The 14,062-nt window shown below is 46.2% G+C and overlaps 1 protein-coding gene across 5 annotated transcripts in view; it reads right to left on the reverse strand.

Moving 5' to 3' along the window:
• Positions 1–14,062, reverse strand: part of CAPN13 (calpain 13) — a 69,072-nt gene that overhangs the window by 21,969 nt on the left and 33,041 nt on the right. For all 5 annotated transcript variants that reach the window (XM_064415324.1, XM_064415328.1, XM_064415327.1 and 2 more), the window contains 7 exons: positions 11,399–11,468; positions 10,434–10,552; positions 6,566–6,699; positions 4,538–4,712; positions 3,557–3,628; positions 1,781–1,866; positions 360–434 (listed from right to left, as the gene is read on the reverse strand). In XM_064415324.1, coding sequence (XP_064271394.1) covers positions 360–434; positions 1,781–1,866; positions 3,557–3,628; positions 4,538–4,712; positions 6,566–6,699; positions 10,434–10,552; positions 11,399–11,468 — 731 coding nt within the window. The remainder of the gene's footprint in view (positions 1–359; positions 435–1,780; positions 1,867–3,556; positions 3,629–4,537; positions 4,713–6,565; positions 6,700–10,433; positions 10,553–11,398; positions 11,469–14,062) is intronic.

Genomic DNA, 14,062 nt, shown 5'->3' on the forward strand with positions numbered 1-14,062 from the left:
TGCTTAGCCAGCTGTCCTCTTCAAGCATCTGTCAGTCCAAGGTTCAAACTACACACTTTATGAGGAGAGGTGGTGTGACAAAATGACCAGGTCTCAGAGGGCTGGGTTTTTACTTCTCTAACTTCTCTCTTTTTTTTTTTTTTTTCATCAGCCTGTCACTAAATCTTGGCCAACTCCATTTTTTCAGGTCTTGTTTCCACTGAAACCACAGGGTCAGGACAATCTCCAATTTGCTGTTTGCACACAGCTAACACAGGGTGCCTTGAGCCACCACCAAGAACAGAGAACTGCCAAAATTACTTTTCCAATAATGAAGGCAAATAGAAAACCCAGTAGAGAGAGGATCAATAGGGAAATACCAGAATTCTCCATCATCCTTATTTCTGAGGAGGGCTTCTCTGTATTTAGGCTCAACACGGTCCCACTGAGGAGAGCTGCAAAAAAGAACAAATCAAAAAGATGTGAGGCACAATTTTTCATCTTTGGCCTATTCCTCTAAGCAGCCTGTGAGGCCATGAGGGATCAGGAGGGGTGAACAAATAGCACATTGGAAACAGGACTGTGGGTGATACCTACAGAGCCAAGGCCAGCAAATGAAACTCTGTGCTTTGCTGTGCCTGAGCTGCCCAGCCTGGCTGGGGAATCCTCCCTGCTGTCCTGGTCACCTGTCCCCATGCTGGAGAGGTTAGTGAGGCACCAAGCCACAGCACCCTGAAGCACTGATATTCCACTGACACGTGGAGAGCACATTACCCAGTCAAATGTGTTGTTTCCAAGCAGCATGTTTATAATTAAGTGATAATTGTACTTTCTGCAGAGTTTAAGACAAATAAACAGCACGTGAATCAATAATTTATTGATCTGTGCAGCTTACCTGTGCACGTGCTGCTGACATTTCAATTACACTTAGGACTGTAGTCCACCCTTCCAAAAGGATGGGAGGATGCTGCCTGAGCAGAGAGCTGTTATCCCAGCCCTAGACATCCACACAACCCACCAACCCTTCCAGATCCAGAACTGCAGCCTGACTTTTCTCAGCAGAGTGCTTGTGTGTGGTCCTAGCAATAGGGAGGGGTGGGACGCTATTAAATAACCTAAGAGTGACACAAGAACATCTCTCTAATCATGGAAACACCGATGCAATTCCAAAAGGAAAACTAAGATCTATTTATTTACAAAACACTGTTGCACCCTATATAATTCCTTTCTTTAGGAAAGAGATGTTAGATTATCCACACAGGCAGCAAAGTGGTCCTTTCATGCCCAAAGCATGAAGGATCCAAAAGATTAGTTCAAGCCATTCCCTGGCACTTTGGAATAACCAAGGACCCTTTTTGTCCCTCTGTCCCTTTTGTCCCTTTCTGTCCCTGCTCCACGGGCTTGTCTAACCATCCTCTTCCCAGAGTCAGACTCATAGGAGCAGAAGAAAGAGGAGGAAGGTGGATGTGTGATTTCTGCAGGAGAATTCGGCAGAAGCAGCCAGCCAGCATCTGAGGACACGGTCAGAGCTCACTCCAGGAAACAAGAGGTCCTTCATCCATGACTTCTGTAGAATTATGCACTGGGTAAAATGCATACACACAGACAAGAAGGGACACCTGAGCCTAGCAAGGCTGCATTAGTTTCCCCTGGATTGGATTTCTGCAGGCAGTTGCTATGCAGATGGAAATAATTCTCATAATTAACTGATTTGGAAATATCTGTTTTGTTAAAATGGATGCAGAACAGAGGTTCTTATAAAAGACTGATCCACTATTATATTAAAGCTTTAAGACCCTACTTATCACTCCAGGGCCCCTTCCACTCCCCATGGCCCCACGGATTCCAGATCCTGATGATATGCTTCCAGCCATTCTTGTAGGGGATCTGTAAAGAGGAAAGAAAAACAAACTCAGTCACAGCTTTTCACAATTGTGATATGGAACTTCCTCTACACCTTAGAGACCAGCTTTAACCTCTGATCTCATTTTCCCAGCAGTGAAAAATCAGTGCCTTCTGCCATACTGCAAAGGAATGATGTGTGAGAGAAAACCGCGCCCACTTTCCCTTCCTGGGGATACTGAATAGCTGACACAGAGAGAAGCAGCAGCATTCCTGTCACACTGCATGAATCCAACAGCCTTGGGAAATTCCAGAGCCTAATTCTGCACATCTGATGCCGTGAGTCAGCAAAGGCAGGGACTTTGAGGAATTAGGTCAGCAGAGTGCCTGGAGTGAAAGCCAGCAGTCAGCACAGGGCGCGGGTGACGAGCAGAATCTGTGGGGCTGCATCCACACTGCTGTGGTTTGCAGCACCTGGGGTTTCTGGTGCTTTCCTCCTTTTGCTGCCACTGATCTAAGTCAGAAACAATTAACTTTTGCCAGTGAAGCCAAAATGGTGGAAGTGGAAAGGAGAAGCAAACCTTTGTTTTCTGGCTCTCCTTATGCACACAGTGTTGGAAACAATACCACGGCAGCCTCTTCCCAGGCAAAGGCCCAGCCTGCAATCATTCCCCCTTGGATGTATTGGCACTTCATTAAATGGGGCAAAGGCTCTTTCTCCTGTCTCACACACCAGGAGCAGCAGGAGGCTGGAACAGCCTGCTTCTCCTCCAGCAGAATTGGGCACCCTTCTGCCCCTGCCCTGCAAAGAGACAGCTGGGGCCTTCTCTGGAGCTTGGCAACCCCCTTCTCTCCATTTTGTACCCCCTTGCCTCCAAAAAACAGCATGCTGGCTGTGATCATGGCACCAAGCATGCCATGGCACGAGAAAACCAACACAGAGAGGAGGATAAGGAAGAAAGTAGCTTAGGGAAAGCAACATCCCCTTTCCAAGGTACTTTTGGTTCCAAGATTCAAAGGTTTTGTAGCTATCTTGCTTGACAGCATAGCTATTGTTTGGTTTCTTTCTTCACTGTTAACTCTCCCTGTGTGCACTACAGCTTACTGGGCTAAGCCATGTTCTGACTCCTGGCTGTAAAAAATCCTTAATTTCTTTTGATCCATGTGATAAATTGGTTCTCAGATCATCAATATTAATATTCAGCCAGGAGCAGTTCTGCATGAGTACAACAGCTTTAAAAGATGGAGAAACGCTGTTCTTGAACCAGCGATTTGCTTTTCACACAGTGATTTTTGGCAGCTTGTGATTGAGCTGAACAAATGTAGATTTGCATCATATGACAAATCCCACAATTTCAGCCGGCGCTTCTACTTGCATTTGAAACACAAAAGCACATTTTTAAAGAGTCAGCATGGAACAAAAATCTCCAGAAATGTTGTATTTGACACACTGGTATTGCATTGTATTTGGGATGTGCTGCTGAAGTGTCCCAAAACAAAAGTAAACTTCAGCTGCATTTTCCATTAGAAATCAACATGGATTGGGATATCCTCCCTCTTTTTTTTTTTGTTGTGCCAGAGTCCTTCCATCTCTTGGAATTTGAACCATGTGCTTTCAGCAATCCCCCCTGAGTGTGGAGCTAATTCACATCACTCTGACTGGAGCAGAGCACAGCTGCCCTGTAGTGGATCATCAGTACAAGATGTGCAGGCAGGAACAAGTCCCTGACCTTACCTTCACAGCTCCTGTGACGGTGTAGGCATGGCCCTGTACAATGCCATTCCTCAGCTCTATGTTCCTCCTTGACTGCAGAAGGGAGAAAGCACAGCTTTTAGCTCCTGCCACACCACAAGGACACAGCCACCAGCTCCCAGGACTGTCATTACCACGGCACTAAACAAAGCCTGACCACAGCAGCTCCTCAGAGATACTCCACAGGAATGTGGCTGTTCCCACTGCAGCCACAAGTGAGCCAGGAAATTTAACGAAATTGCAAAGTGTAGATCTGTAGATGTATAGATCTACACTTCTTTGCAAGTCCTTCCACGGTGCTGCAACTGTGGAACGACCTGGACTGGGTGGCTTGCAGTCAGACTGGGGAATTCAGAATTTCCCTGCCCCTCACAGCCAGGTCAGCCACCTGAGCTGAGAGAACAGTCCTTGGCTTGTTTGCAGCAGCCAAGCTTCCTGTCCTGAGGCAGCAGGCACCACAGCAGCAGTGTCACACCCTTCACTGTCACATGCCACATGCTGTAGGGGAAGCCCTGGAGACATTTCATCAAAGGTGCTTGCCGAATATCACAAAGCCTTTTGCAACTGCCCAGCATTAATACCAGTAACCCTGCAAGGCACAATGAGAGAATTGAATCCTTTCACAGAAGAGAGGTGTGCTTTGGCCTTGCCAGAGTTGATCACAAAATTAGGAGGCCAAAATCAGGCCTGCTGGAAGAGAACACCACTCTACTGCAGTGGAATTGGCCAGGAGAGAAGCTACAGCCCCCTCTGGGACAGAGCAATCCATCTACATCTGCCCAAATGCCTTTACAGCCCTTACCAAACAATCTTAGCTCCTTTCTGCTGCCAAGATGCCTTGGGGCATCCATAAACTGCAACTATTTTACAGAGTGATCATGGGTTTCCTTTTCCCCTCCAAAGAGCAGCCTTTGTGCAAACCCAGTGAGCCAAGAGAGGCCTGTGACCACCCCTGTGACTCACCTGGACTGAGGTGCTGCACCCCATGAGACACCGAGATTTGTCAGCTGCTTTCAGGATCTCCTCCAGATCAGGAGGTGGATCCTTCAATGAAAACTGCACTTGGACTCCACCTGTGAAGTCTACTAAAGCATCTGAAAGGTAGCCTCCATTCAAGTTCTGGTAGGAGCCCTGCAGCCTATGGAAAAATGTTAAAATATATTTACAAAAAAAAAGGAAAAAAAAGAGAGAGAAGTTAATTAGTTCTTACACTGTTTTCATAAACAATACACAGTGCTTGCTTTAAAAATGAGCGTGTGCATCGAGGTGGTGAGCACAGAGGAGCCCAGGGTGTGCAGACATTGTGGCCAGGCAATGAAAGGAAACGTGACTGAAATACTTGGCCAGGCACAACATGTGCCCTGTGGAAGGAAGGAGACAAAGGGGGAGCTTTTTCTACACCTTCATCCCCATGTGAGGCAGCAGTCCAGAGCCACTCACAGACAGTGGAAAATAATAAGTGCATCTCATGCCAGCACAGGCATTTTTGGGAGATGAGCTGCATCTCATCTTGAAGCATTCAGTTTCTTTTTTCTGAGCAGGAAGGGAGCCAAGGATGACTGGTTCAAATGGATGTTTCAGGTCAAATGGAGCTGAACTGTTAGTTTCTACATCCTACTTATACAGGACTCTTCACAAAAATGGCCAGTATTCCTTTTGCAAATGAGAAAAAGGAAAAGAGAGGTGAAGGTATTTACCCATGCTTCCAGGGCAAGGCAGAAATGAGTTCTCAGCACTGTTCCCAGTTCACTCTGCTAGAGCACAATAATAGGATAATAATTTAATATTGCCAACACAGTCCTTGTTGTTTTTATCGTGTGGTTTTTATTGAGACAGCAAATAAGCTGGAACATGCTGTACTTAGAGCAGGTAGAGCATGCTGTTAAACCCCACCATACACACTGTATTTAATGAATGTAATCAAATGAAGTCTGCAGCTAATTGTATTTTGAAGAGTTGTCCTTGTCCTACACTGATGAAAAGAATTTGTCTTGGGCATTGGGGAATAACTTCTCCAATGGGAATCTCATAAACAGCATTGCTTGCAACTTTAATTTAATAGAGGTTTGGTATGCATTGTAATTAAAATCTTATGCAGCAAATTGATACTGAATCCTGAGTCAACTTTTCTGAGATATCTCAGGGCAAAATGCATCTTCTTCCTGAGTCGCTCTCATGCTGCTTTAACATTTGCTTATTCCTGACCAAATCTGCCAAAATTATTATCTCTTTTCTTCATCTCCTCTTCACTGCAGTGCAAATGCTACACCAGCCTCAGGTACCAAGTTCCAGCCCTTCATACCACCCCTAACACAGGACTTTTTTTTCAGCATTTTTAATAGCGAGAAATGGGCAAATGCTAAGGGACCACAATCTGATCCCTTCTCTCTCCAGAGGATTTTTACAAATTGTTATCTCTTTATTAGGCATTATTTACCCTGCACACTCTGGGGACCTCAGCTGAGAGTCAGAGCTCCCTGTGAAGTGAGAGCTGATCAGAGTCCTAGCAGTGTGTGTGTTGTGCCTGGGCACGTTCTTCAGTCATGCTTCCTCTCATTGCCTGCTCCAAACACCCACATGATCTCTGATTAGTGACTGTAAACACAGATAATCCATGCTTGGACTCTGCAGTCTTAAACAGAGGACAGCACAGAAAGGAAAACAGAGACAAAGAAGTTTCCCTGAAAGCAGGAGGACATTCCAGGCCCTTTTGTGTCACCACTGCTCGTTTTGCTTCTCGGGCATTAACAGCCCAGAGCTGAACTGGGTGGATTTAAGCTGCCTTTAGGGCTGGGTAGAGCTAGGTCTAACCCAAGGCCAACATCTCCAGTTTATGTTGGCCCCATGTTTGCTGCAGCCAACATAAGCAGAGAACCACATAGACCTCTGTCAGCCTGAACTCCTTCCTGTGTGCTTTGCACAAGGCAGAGAGTGAAACCACCCACAGAAAGCATTCAGCACTGGGTGGAAGAACAGACCAGGTGTATTTACTTGGCATATGCTTTTTCCAGCAAGGATGGCCAGAACTCATTTGAAGTTCGGGGGTGTACAGAGAGGTATCTTCCATTTAGGAATGGCAGCCGGTCATCTATCACTACATCCACCCATTCTCCATATTGCCAGAACTGGAAGTAAATAAAATAAAAATATATTTTAAAAAGAGACAGAGAAAATAAAATAATGAGCCTCTTTTAAGCACTAATGTCCACAGAAAGAAAAATCCTCCTGAATTAGCACAGGAATTAATCTAAAGCATGAATATGTGCAAGTTCTCTCCTGAACTGCCTCAGGCTAATGGTCCCCATTGTTAAACAAGCCACCAACTGGCTGGATTTCCCAGTGGCAGGGAAAGTCCTTGGGGAGTATAGCCAGTCCTGCAATCAGTGGGAGGAGAGGTGGGGAGCATGCTAATATTCATGGGCAATAGCAAGATTTCAAGAAGATGAAGAATAATCAGCATTCCATGAGCCTCACTCCTCAGCCACACTTGGATTTTTCCCCACAGCGCAGCTCTTGGCCAGAGCGGCTTTGTCACGATCCAGCCTCTAAATTTCCTTTCCTCTGTGTTTCAATTAAGACTCTGACACGCTGTCATGGATGGAGACAGTGTAGTGACTAAAGGCTGTTTTGAGGTGTTATCCATCTCCTTGATGGATGAGAAGGACACAGGCAGTCTCTCCAGCATGTGGACAGAGCAGGTGTTTCTCCAGCTGATCCAGCTGATGAAACTTTTCAAGGGAAAAGACAGGAATAGAGATCTGCGGGGATGAACTAAAGGAGCCATTTCCAGAGTCATTAGCAGATTAATGTAGCTTAGCATGATTCGAAATCATAAGAGGCCAAGCTCTTATTTGCAGTAATGCTAAGGACTCTAGTGGAAGTATGCCAGCAATAGATTTAGTCTAGCACGATTTTATTTCAACAGCTTCGGTCAATGAAAAACCCCAAAATGAGCTGCTCTGCTAGAAAAGCACAAGACCAGATCTGCCCAGCAGCAAAGCAGCTTACAGACTGCTCAGCTGAAAGCAGGTCTGATCCTACTCACATTTCTGCCTCACCCAGGCTCTCCCTTCCTACACTGGTGGTGGCAGGAGGCAGCAGGGTTGGAACCTCTAACTTGAGCTCCAGGAGGGATCTGGGGCTTCTGCTTGATTTTGGCTCGAGGAAAAGCCTTCCATTGGCTGTCCTCTGCCTGAAGGAGAGACAGGCAAAAGGACTGTCCTAAAGAAGGTGTCCTTTCAGTCACCTAAGGAGCCCTTCTGCCACCAGCCGACACCCAGGAGCAGGTCTGAATGGAGAAGAGGTGTGACATCCAGCCATGCCTCCCCCCAGTGCTTCATGTGCCATCACAACAGGTAAATAAGGAGAACATACAGGACTTGCTGTGGGAATTCATGCAGTCCAAACCCACTGAGTGATGTTTCTCCAAAAGTCAAGCTCCTTGGGCATGTTTGGTGGGGAGCTCAAGCATCGAGGCTGTCTGAAAGCAGCACTGTGTTTTTCTTCAGCTGGATAAAGACAGCTGCTTTGTCCTGACTGTCACAGACCTTCAGATGGTGGTCTCATCTGAGCTCACAAGGACAGGAAAAGCCAGAGTGGGAAAAAGAAACCTCATGTGAAATCCTAGAATGCTCCAGAAGTACAAGAGTGGCACAGGAGAAGCCATTCTCCTGCTTTCAGAGGGGTTCACTTTTTGGCTTGAGTCTGGCTTAATGAAATTTCTTTATATCCCTTTATGGGATTTAAGTACTGCAGCTGTGAATGTGGTAGTAAATAAAACCAAGAACTGCAATTTAGGCAGGATGCAAAGAGGGAAGTTCTTTGCTTCCACATTTAGAATAAGCCTTTTAAATCAGGACTTTATTTTCCTGGGCTTAAGAGAAGGAAAAGAAATGGACAGTCCCAAGATGATAACAACACATCTAGGGCCCTGATGGCCAAAGGGGGAATGCTGTGTGGTTTTTTTTACTTGTTTTTTTCCTTCCATAACAGGAATCTTAGAAAAATTCAGTTTTGAAATTACGTAAGGAGAAAATTGCATGTCTATCAACTAACACTAACATACACTAACATTTTGTATGATGTTAAAAAGCATTTTTGGATGTTTCCTGGAACTGGGGTCTTGACCATTTATGGTCTTTAAAGAGTTCATCTGTTTCTTCCTGAGAGCAGGGACATTAACACCCAGGGCAGATCCCTCCAGCTGTGAGTTGATGCCCTGTGCAATAACCCCCCGTAGTCCTCTACAGAACACTTCTGCTTTTTCCCAAGTTGAGGCGCTGCTCCTCACTGTCACAAGCAGTGTCACACTCTGCCTCATAGGCACCACAGTTTCTGTGGCAGACAAAGGGATTCCTATACAAACATGGGACTAGCTTAATCCCTGGGGAAATAACATCACTGTAATTATTCCCGAGACAAAAACATTGCCCATCTTAACTACAGCTGATGAAGTGCTTAACACCCTTGACTCTTGCAGCTGAACAGCTCCTGCTGTACAGGAACACTGGAGCAGCCCCTTGTGCTCCTGAGAGGCAAGATGCTCCAGTTCCAAAATGGTGGGAAAAAAGTTATAAGCTAAAATTTTTCTATTAGCATATGACATGCCTTGTTTGCGATTCCTCACTGAACTGAGGACTGGTTGCTTAGCCTGTGGATGGCAGTAAAATATCTTTGATGGAATAATTGAAAGGCATTGCAGAGAAGCATTTCCATTCAGAGGAGCTTTCTCAGGGGTTTATTGCTCAAGGAAAGCCAGAAACAGTTGCATTGATTTGCAGATGAGATGACAGGGAAAACATTTTCAAATACTGTAAGGTATTTATACTGCTTAAGATTTAAGGATTGCGCCTAACTAATCTTTTCAAAGCTCCCATGAAAGACAATCTAGCTTGCATCCTTTTAATGTGTTTTAAGCAGACTGGTGTCCCTTCAGCTGGTTTATCTCACACAGTGTGGCAGTGTATGCTGGAAATGGGCCAAGACAGAAACATCTGGTATTCTAAGGAGCAAAGGAAGAGGGCAAAATTTAGACTGTCCACAAGATAATCCTCCTGGTGCTGCTCCACAAGAGCCTAGGAGGTCAAAGAAGTCCCACTACCAGAGCTCTTTGTTTTGTGCTGAACTGCATAAAACAAAAGAGATTTGTGAACTAGGGGGGATGAGGAATGGCTGAGTTTATCCAGATTTTCTCCACATCCAGTTTAGCTTCTGGAGTTTAATGGTGCTGCAAGCTCTTCTAATCCCACCAGATATTTGTTTGACTCAGACACAAGCAAGCAGAGCCTGCCAGTTGCTACCCGAGTCACCCTCCTGGGAGATTCAGACAATTTTAGGAGTTGGTAGAAAGCGGGATTTACTAAAAAGCCTTGTTCCTCTCTCTGAAACAAATCTCTTTTCAAAATATCAAAAGCCTGTTCCTCTGATCTGTCTCCAAGGATTTGTAATTTCCAGCCGTTTCAACGAGCTAAAAGGGCAAGGTGAAGTGGGGAGAGAGAAAATGAGCCCAAATAGATAGTGCAGGTGAGATGACAGCCATAACAGACTGCCCAAATCAAAGCAGCCACCAGAATGCCATCTAAAACACATATGTACACAAATCTACCTGAACAGCTGGTACTGCTGCCTTTGCAGTCATAGCTTTAAGAAAAGGGCATCAAATTCCCTGAAGTGCAATTGCACCACCTGGAGCACAAGGAATCATTAAAAAATTCAGGATTTTCTGCAAAGTTCCGAATTGGGAGTCAGCATTGGAGAACCAAAGCATCCAAGGGTGTTGAGATGTGGGGCTGCAGCTTGGACCCCTTTGCAATCCAACCAGCCAAGCTCAAGTGGTACCAACACCACAGGGGATACATACCCGGAAATGAAAAATCCCAGCATAATCTTCCTGGAATCCTTGGTCCTTGGGTAAAACATTTTCCAAAAATTGTTTTCGCAGTGTCAGGGAGCCCAGGGCAGCCAGCATCCAGCAGTCACCTCAGAGGAGGGAAGAATCCAGTGCATCCAGTCAGTTACTTGCTGTTCTGGATCACAGCTGACTCTTCAGAAAGCAACATCTAAGAACCACTTTGCTAAAAGCAACCAACATTCTTCTGTCTCCTTTCCCCCCTCCAAAATGCTGAAGCACTGCCCAGGATTCACCACCATGTCCACTGGGAACCCAGCTGTCACCAGCCACCCTTTTCTACTTTCAGGCTGCTCCTATCTTTTGCAGTCATGTTGAGACTTGCAGTCCAGAACACTCTTTAGGAAACCTTCAAACTTCTCAGTGGAGTGAGAAATGGGAAGGCATTTCTTACTACATGGGAGTAGGCCTGCTCCCAAAGATAAACATGGTCACAGAGCACAAGATGGAACTGCCACAGGGTGCAGATTCATACTCTGATACTGGGAGGAGCTAAAAAGAAATATCCACAGGAAGAAAACACTGGCAGTCAAATGAAGACATTAGGAAGGAAAGAAAATTCAGCCCTACAGAAGTAGGGATCTGTGCTTATTTATCTACTCACACTTAACTGTGTTTGACCCTTCTTTCTGAAGCACCTGCCTGATCTCAGCTAGATCTTCGTTTCTAAGCTTGGCCTTACACAGACAGAAGGCAGATGCCAGACAAAAGTAAGATTTGAGCTGCTGCATTTGGGAATCCTGTTAAATATCTGCAATCAGTTGTGTGTGGACTTATGCCAGTCTAGACTGACCTGCACTGATTGTTTACTGCAGCTACCATTGTCCACATCTTCCCACCGAGCACTTGGAACATGGCAAAGAGTCACAGGTCATTGCTTTGTGCAGATCACCTCCAAATCGAGAATATCACCTTACCTATTTCTCCTTGCATGATGTCAAATCTGCTAACTCCATCCATGATCAAATAAGGATTTCTCTGAAGTTCCTGGAGGAAAGAAAATGCAAAGAACAGTGTGAATAGCCAGCCTTTGCCAGCAGTGTGTTCCTGCCCTTTGAAGACCTTGCCTACCTTTTCCAGGTCTGAAAACTGCTTTTATTGAGCCCTGATGTTTTGCTGCCTGCCACCAACAAAGCCAGAGGAGATACTCAGTCATCTCTTCTTTAATCTGCTCAGACATTCCTAGGGATGGGATTTGGGGCTGGGTGCTCCTTGAGTTTTCATTTGGGTTTCTCTAATGCTACTGACACCTTTCAGAGAGAGGTCTGAGCTTGGCAGTGCAATCATGCACTTTCCTGGGGCACAGCAGGGCAGAGACACACGGTTTCCAAGCAAAGTGGAACAGGGTCTACACTTCAGCTCAGCAGTGGGTCTGGGAGCATTTTACACTCTAAGCCTTTTGTGTTTCCATTCAGGTCTGATACAGGTCAGCCTGGGCTGCTTTTCTTCACTCTGGTGAGGAAGATATAGAAAGAGAGCTTAATCTCTGTCTGCAAAATCCCATAGGCCTGGCTGACATTTTTGATTCAGGGAGAATTTTCCTTGAGAGTCTTGCTTGGGCAGTGAAGGGGGAAGCACTTCAGAGCCTGGCTTTGCACACAGAAATGTGAACCATTCTCCCAGCTGTGTCTGCTACTGGCCTGGGATATCTGAGTGCTCAGGAAGGAACAGCCTCACCATCCCCCATGAATTACCCTTGGCACTCTCCATCAAGGTAAGGCTCTGTTTTGAAAGAGCAATCAGCCTGAAATAGGCAAGTCATCACACATGTAAGAAAACAAAGAGATAAAAGGAAGGAAAAAAAGTCCTGGTAAAAAAAAAATACAGCAGCCCTTCCCTGAACAGGCCCTGCCATTCCTTTCCCCAGCTGAGGTGACATGCTGCACAAAAACGAGACCAGCTCACAATGTGACTCATGACTTGCATGCTTTCATGAGCCCAGCATTAGAAAATGCTGTCAGCTTTCTGAAATGGCTCCACAATGATCAAACCCCTCTAAAAACTTTCCCTGTCAGGAAAAGATGCAATGCAACATCACTGTTCCAGGCTGGTGGGCAGATCATGCTGCCATAGCACTGCTGATGTGGGGGAAAGCAGCCTCAGCAGGCAAATTCCTGGAGAGATGCTTTCCTACAGCCATCCCCACCTACCCCAGGACTTTGGGGATTTGCAGCAAGAGATTTACCCATGGCATGGGAGCAGGCCTAAGACGTGTGGCCACCAGCAGCAGTGGTTGCTTATTGTATAAGGAAGAAGCAGCATTGAACCCTTCTACCTTCTGCTCTACATCCATCCCAGCCTTATCTTCTCCCTACCTCCATTTCCCACAGCAGTTTGTGCCCCTCACCTGGGTGAACTCGAAACTTCCCACAAGCAGGAAAGATTAAACTGCATGGCAAGGCCTTGAACTTGCCCGTGCTTTTGTGTGTGGCTGACTTGCTAGTAGACATCCCAGAAAACCAACAGCATAGAGGAATGGCTATTTTTGTTTCCCCCATCACTTCTGAGGGCTTTGAAGTCTGGCTTGCCAGAAGCAGGGTGGCTGGGCTACAGTGCATAGCTGCCACAGGGGAAAGCACCATGCAGGAGCATGAGCCTGAAAGGAACGGGAAGGCAGCTGTGTCTTTGTGGGACCCCCGAGGAAAGGGCTGATGCTGTGCTCCGTGCCAGGATGCTAAAGCTCAGAAGTGCTCTGTGGATCCTGCTAGTGCTGTTGTGGGGACTGGCTCAAAAGGCAGCCCATTAGATGCCTCACCAAATGTTCTATTGCCCACCAAGGTGTTTGACTCCCCAGGGAGCAAACAGGGATGAGCTGAGTCATTAAGCAGCTTCCTTGCTGAGAGAAACTGGCAATTTAGTCTAAAACCAGAAAAGATATAATCTGAAGTCAGGCCTAGCCCTGTGCCTGTGCACACAGGCATCTGTGGCTGGCAGAGGGAACTCTCCAATGCTCTATTCCCCACAGCACATGGAGCTCTGCTTCCAGGAGTCTGCACTGGCTCTGGGATAATCACTGAGACACAATGCAGAGTGTGTTGTTTCCACTAGCCAGGGGAAGGGGCTGCTCAGCAGCTGTCTGGACCCACAGAGGGCTTCTGACAGAGCACAGAGAGGACATAATTGTGATGCAAGTGCTCTGGAAATCTGGACCTTTTCAACCGTGAGGAAAGGAAGTCTTCAATTAGCTCCTCTTCCTTCAAAGGCAAGAATACAGCAGTCATAAAACACCATCTCGTCCATTATTGCAAAACACAGCTAAACCCATAGTTACCACTACACCAAATGTGCAAGCCTCACTATTTCCTACTGCTCAAATTGCATGACAAAGAGAGGAACCACAGCTTTAACTACATGTCTGTCCAGAAGCAGTGCCCTGTTTCACTGAGAAATGATGAGGCTTTGTGGCATTTTCACCAAGACACTTCAGTTTTAGCTGGAAGGGGAAAGAAGAGGGAGCTCAGGGAGGCATGTGGTCTGTTCTCAGAGAATCTATGAGCCCAGCAGTGAAGGCAGCCATATGGGCTGCAAGTCAAGCACTCTGCCTGAACTCATCCCCCCAGGACAAAGCTCTGATCACTCGC

This window comes from Passer domesticus, chromosome 3 (assembly GCF_036417665.1).
Source record: "Passer domesticus isolate bPasDom1 chromosome 3, bPasDom1.hap1, whole genome shotgun sequence".
NCBI classification, from domain to species: Eukaryota; Metazoa; Chordata; class Aves; order Passeriformes; family Passeridae; genus Passer; species Passer domesticus.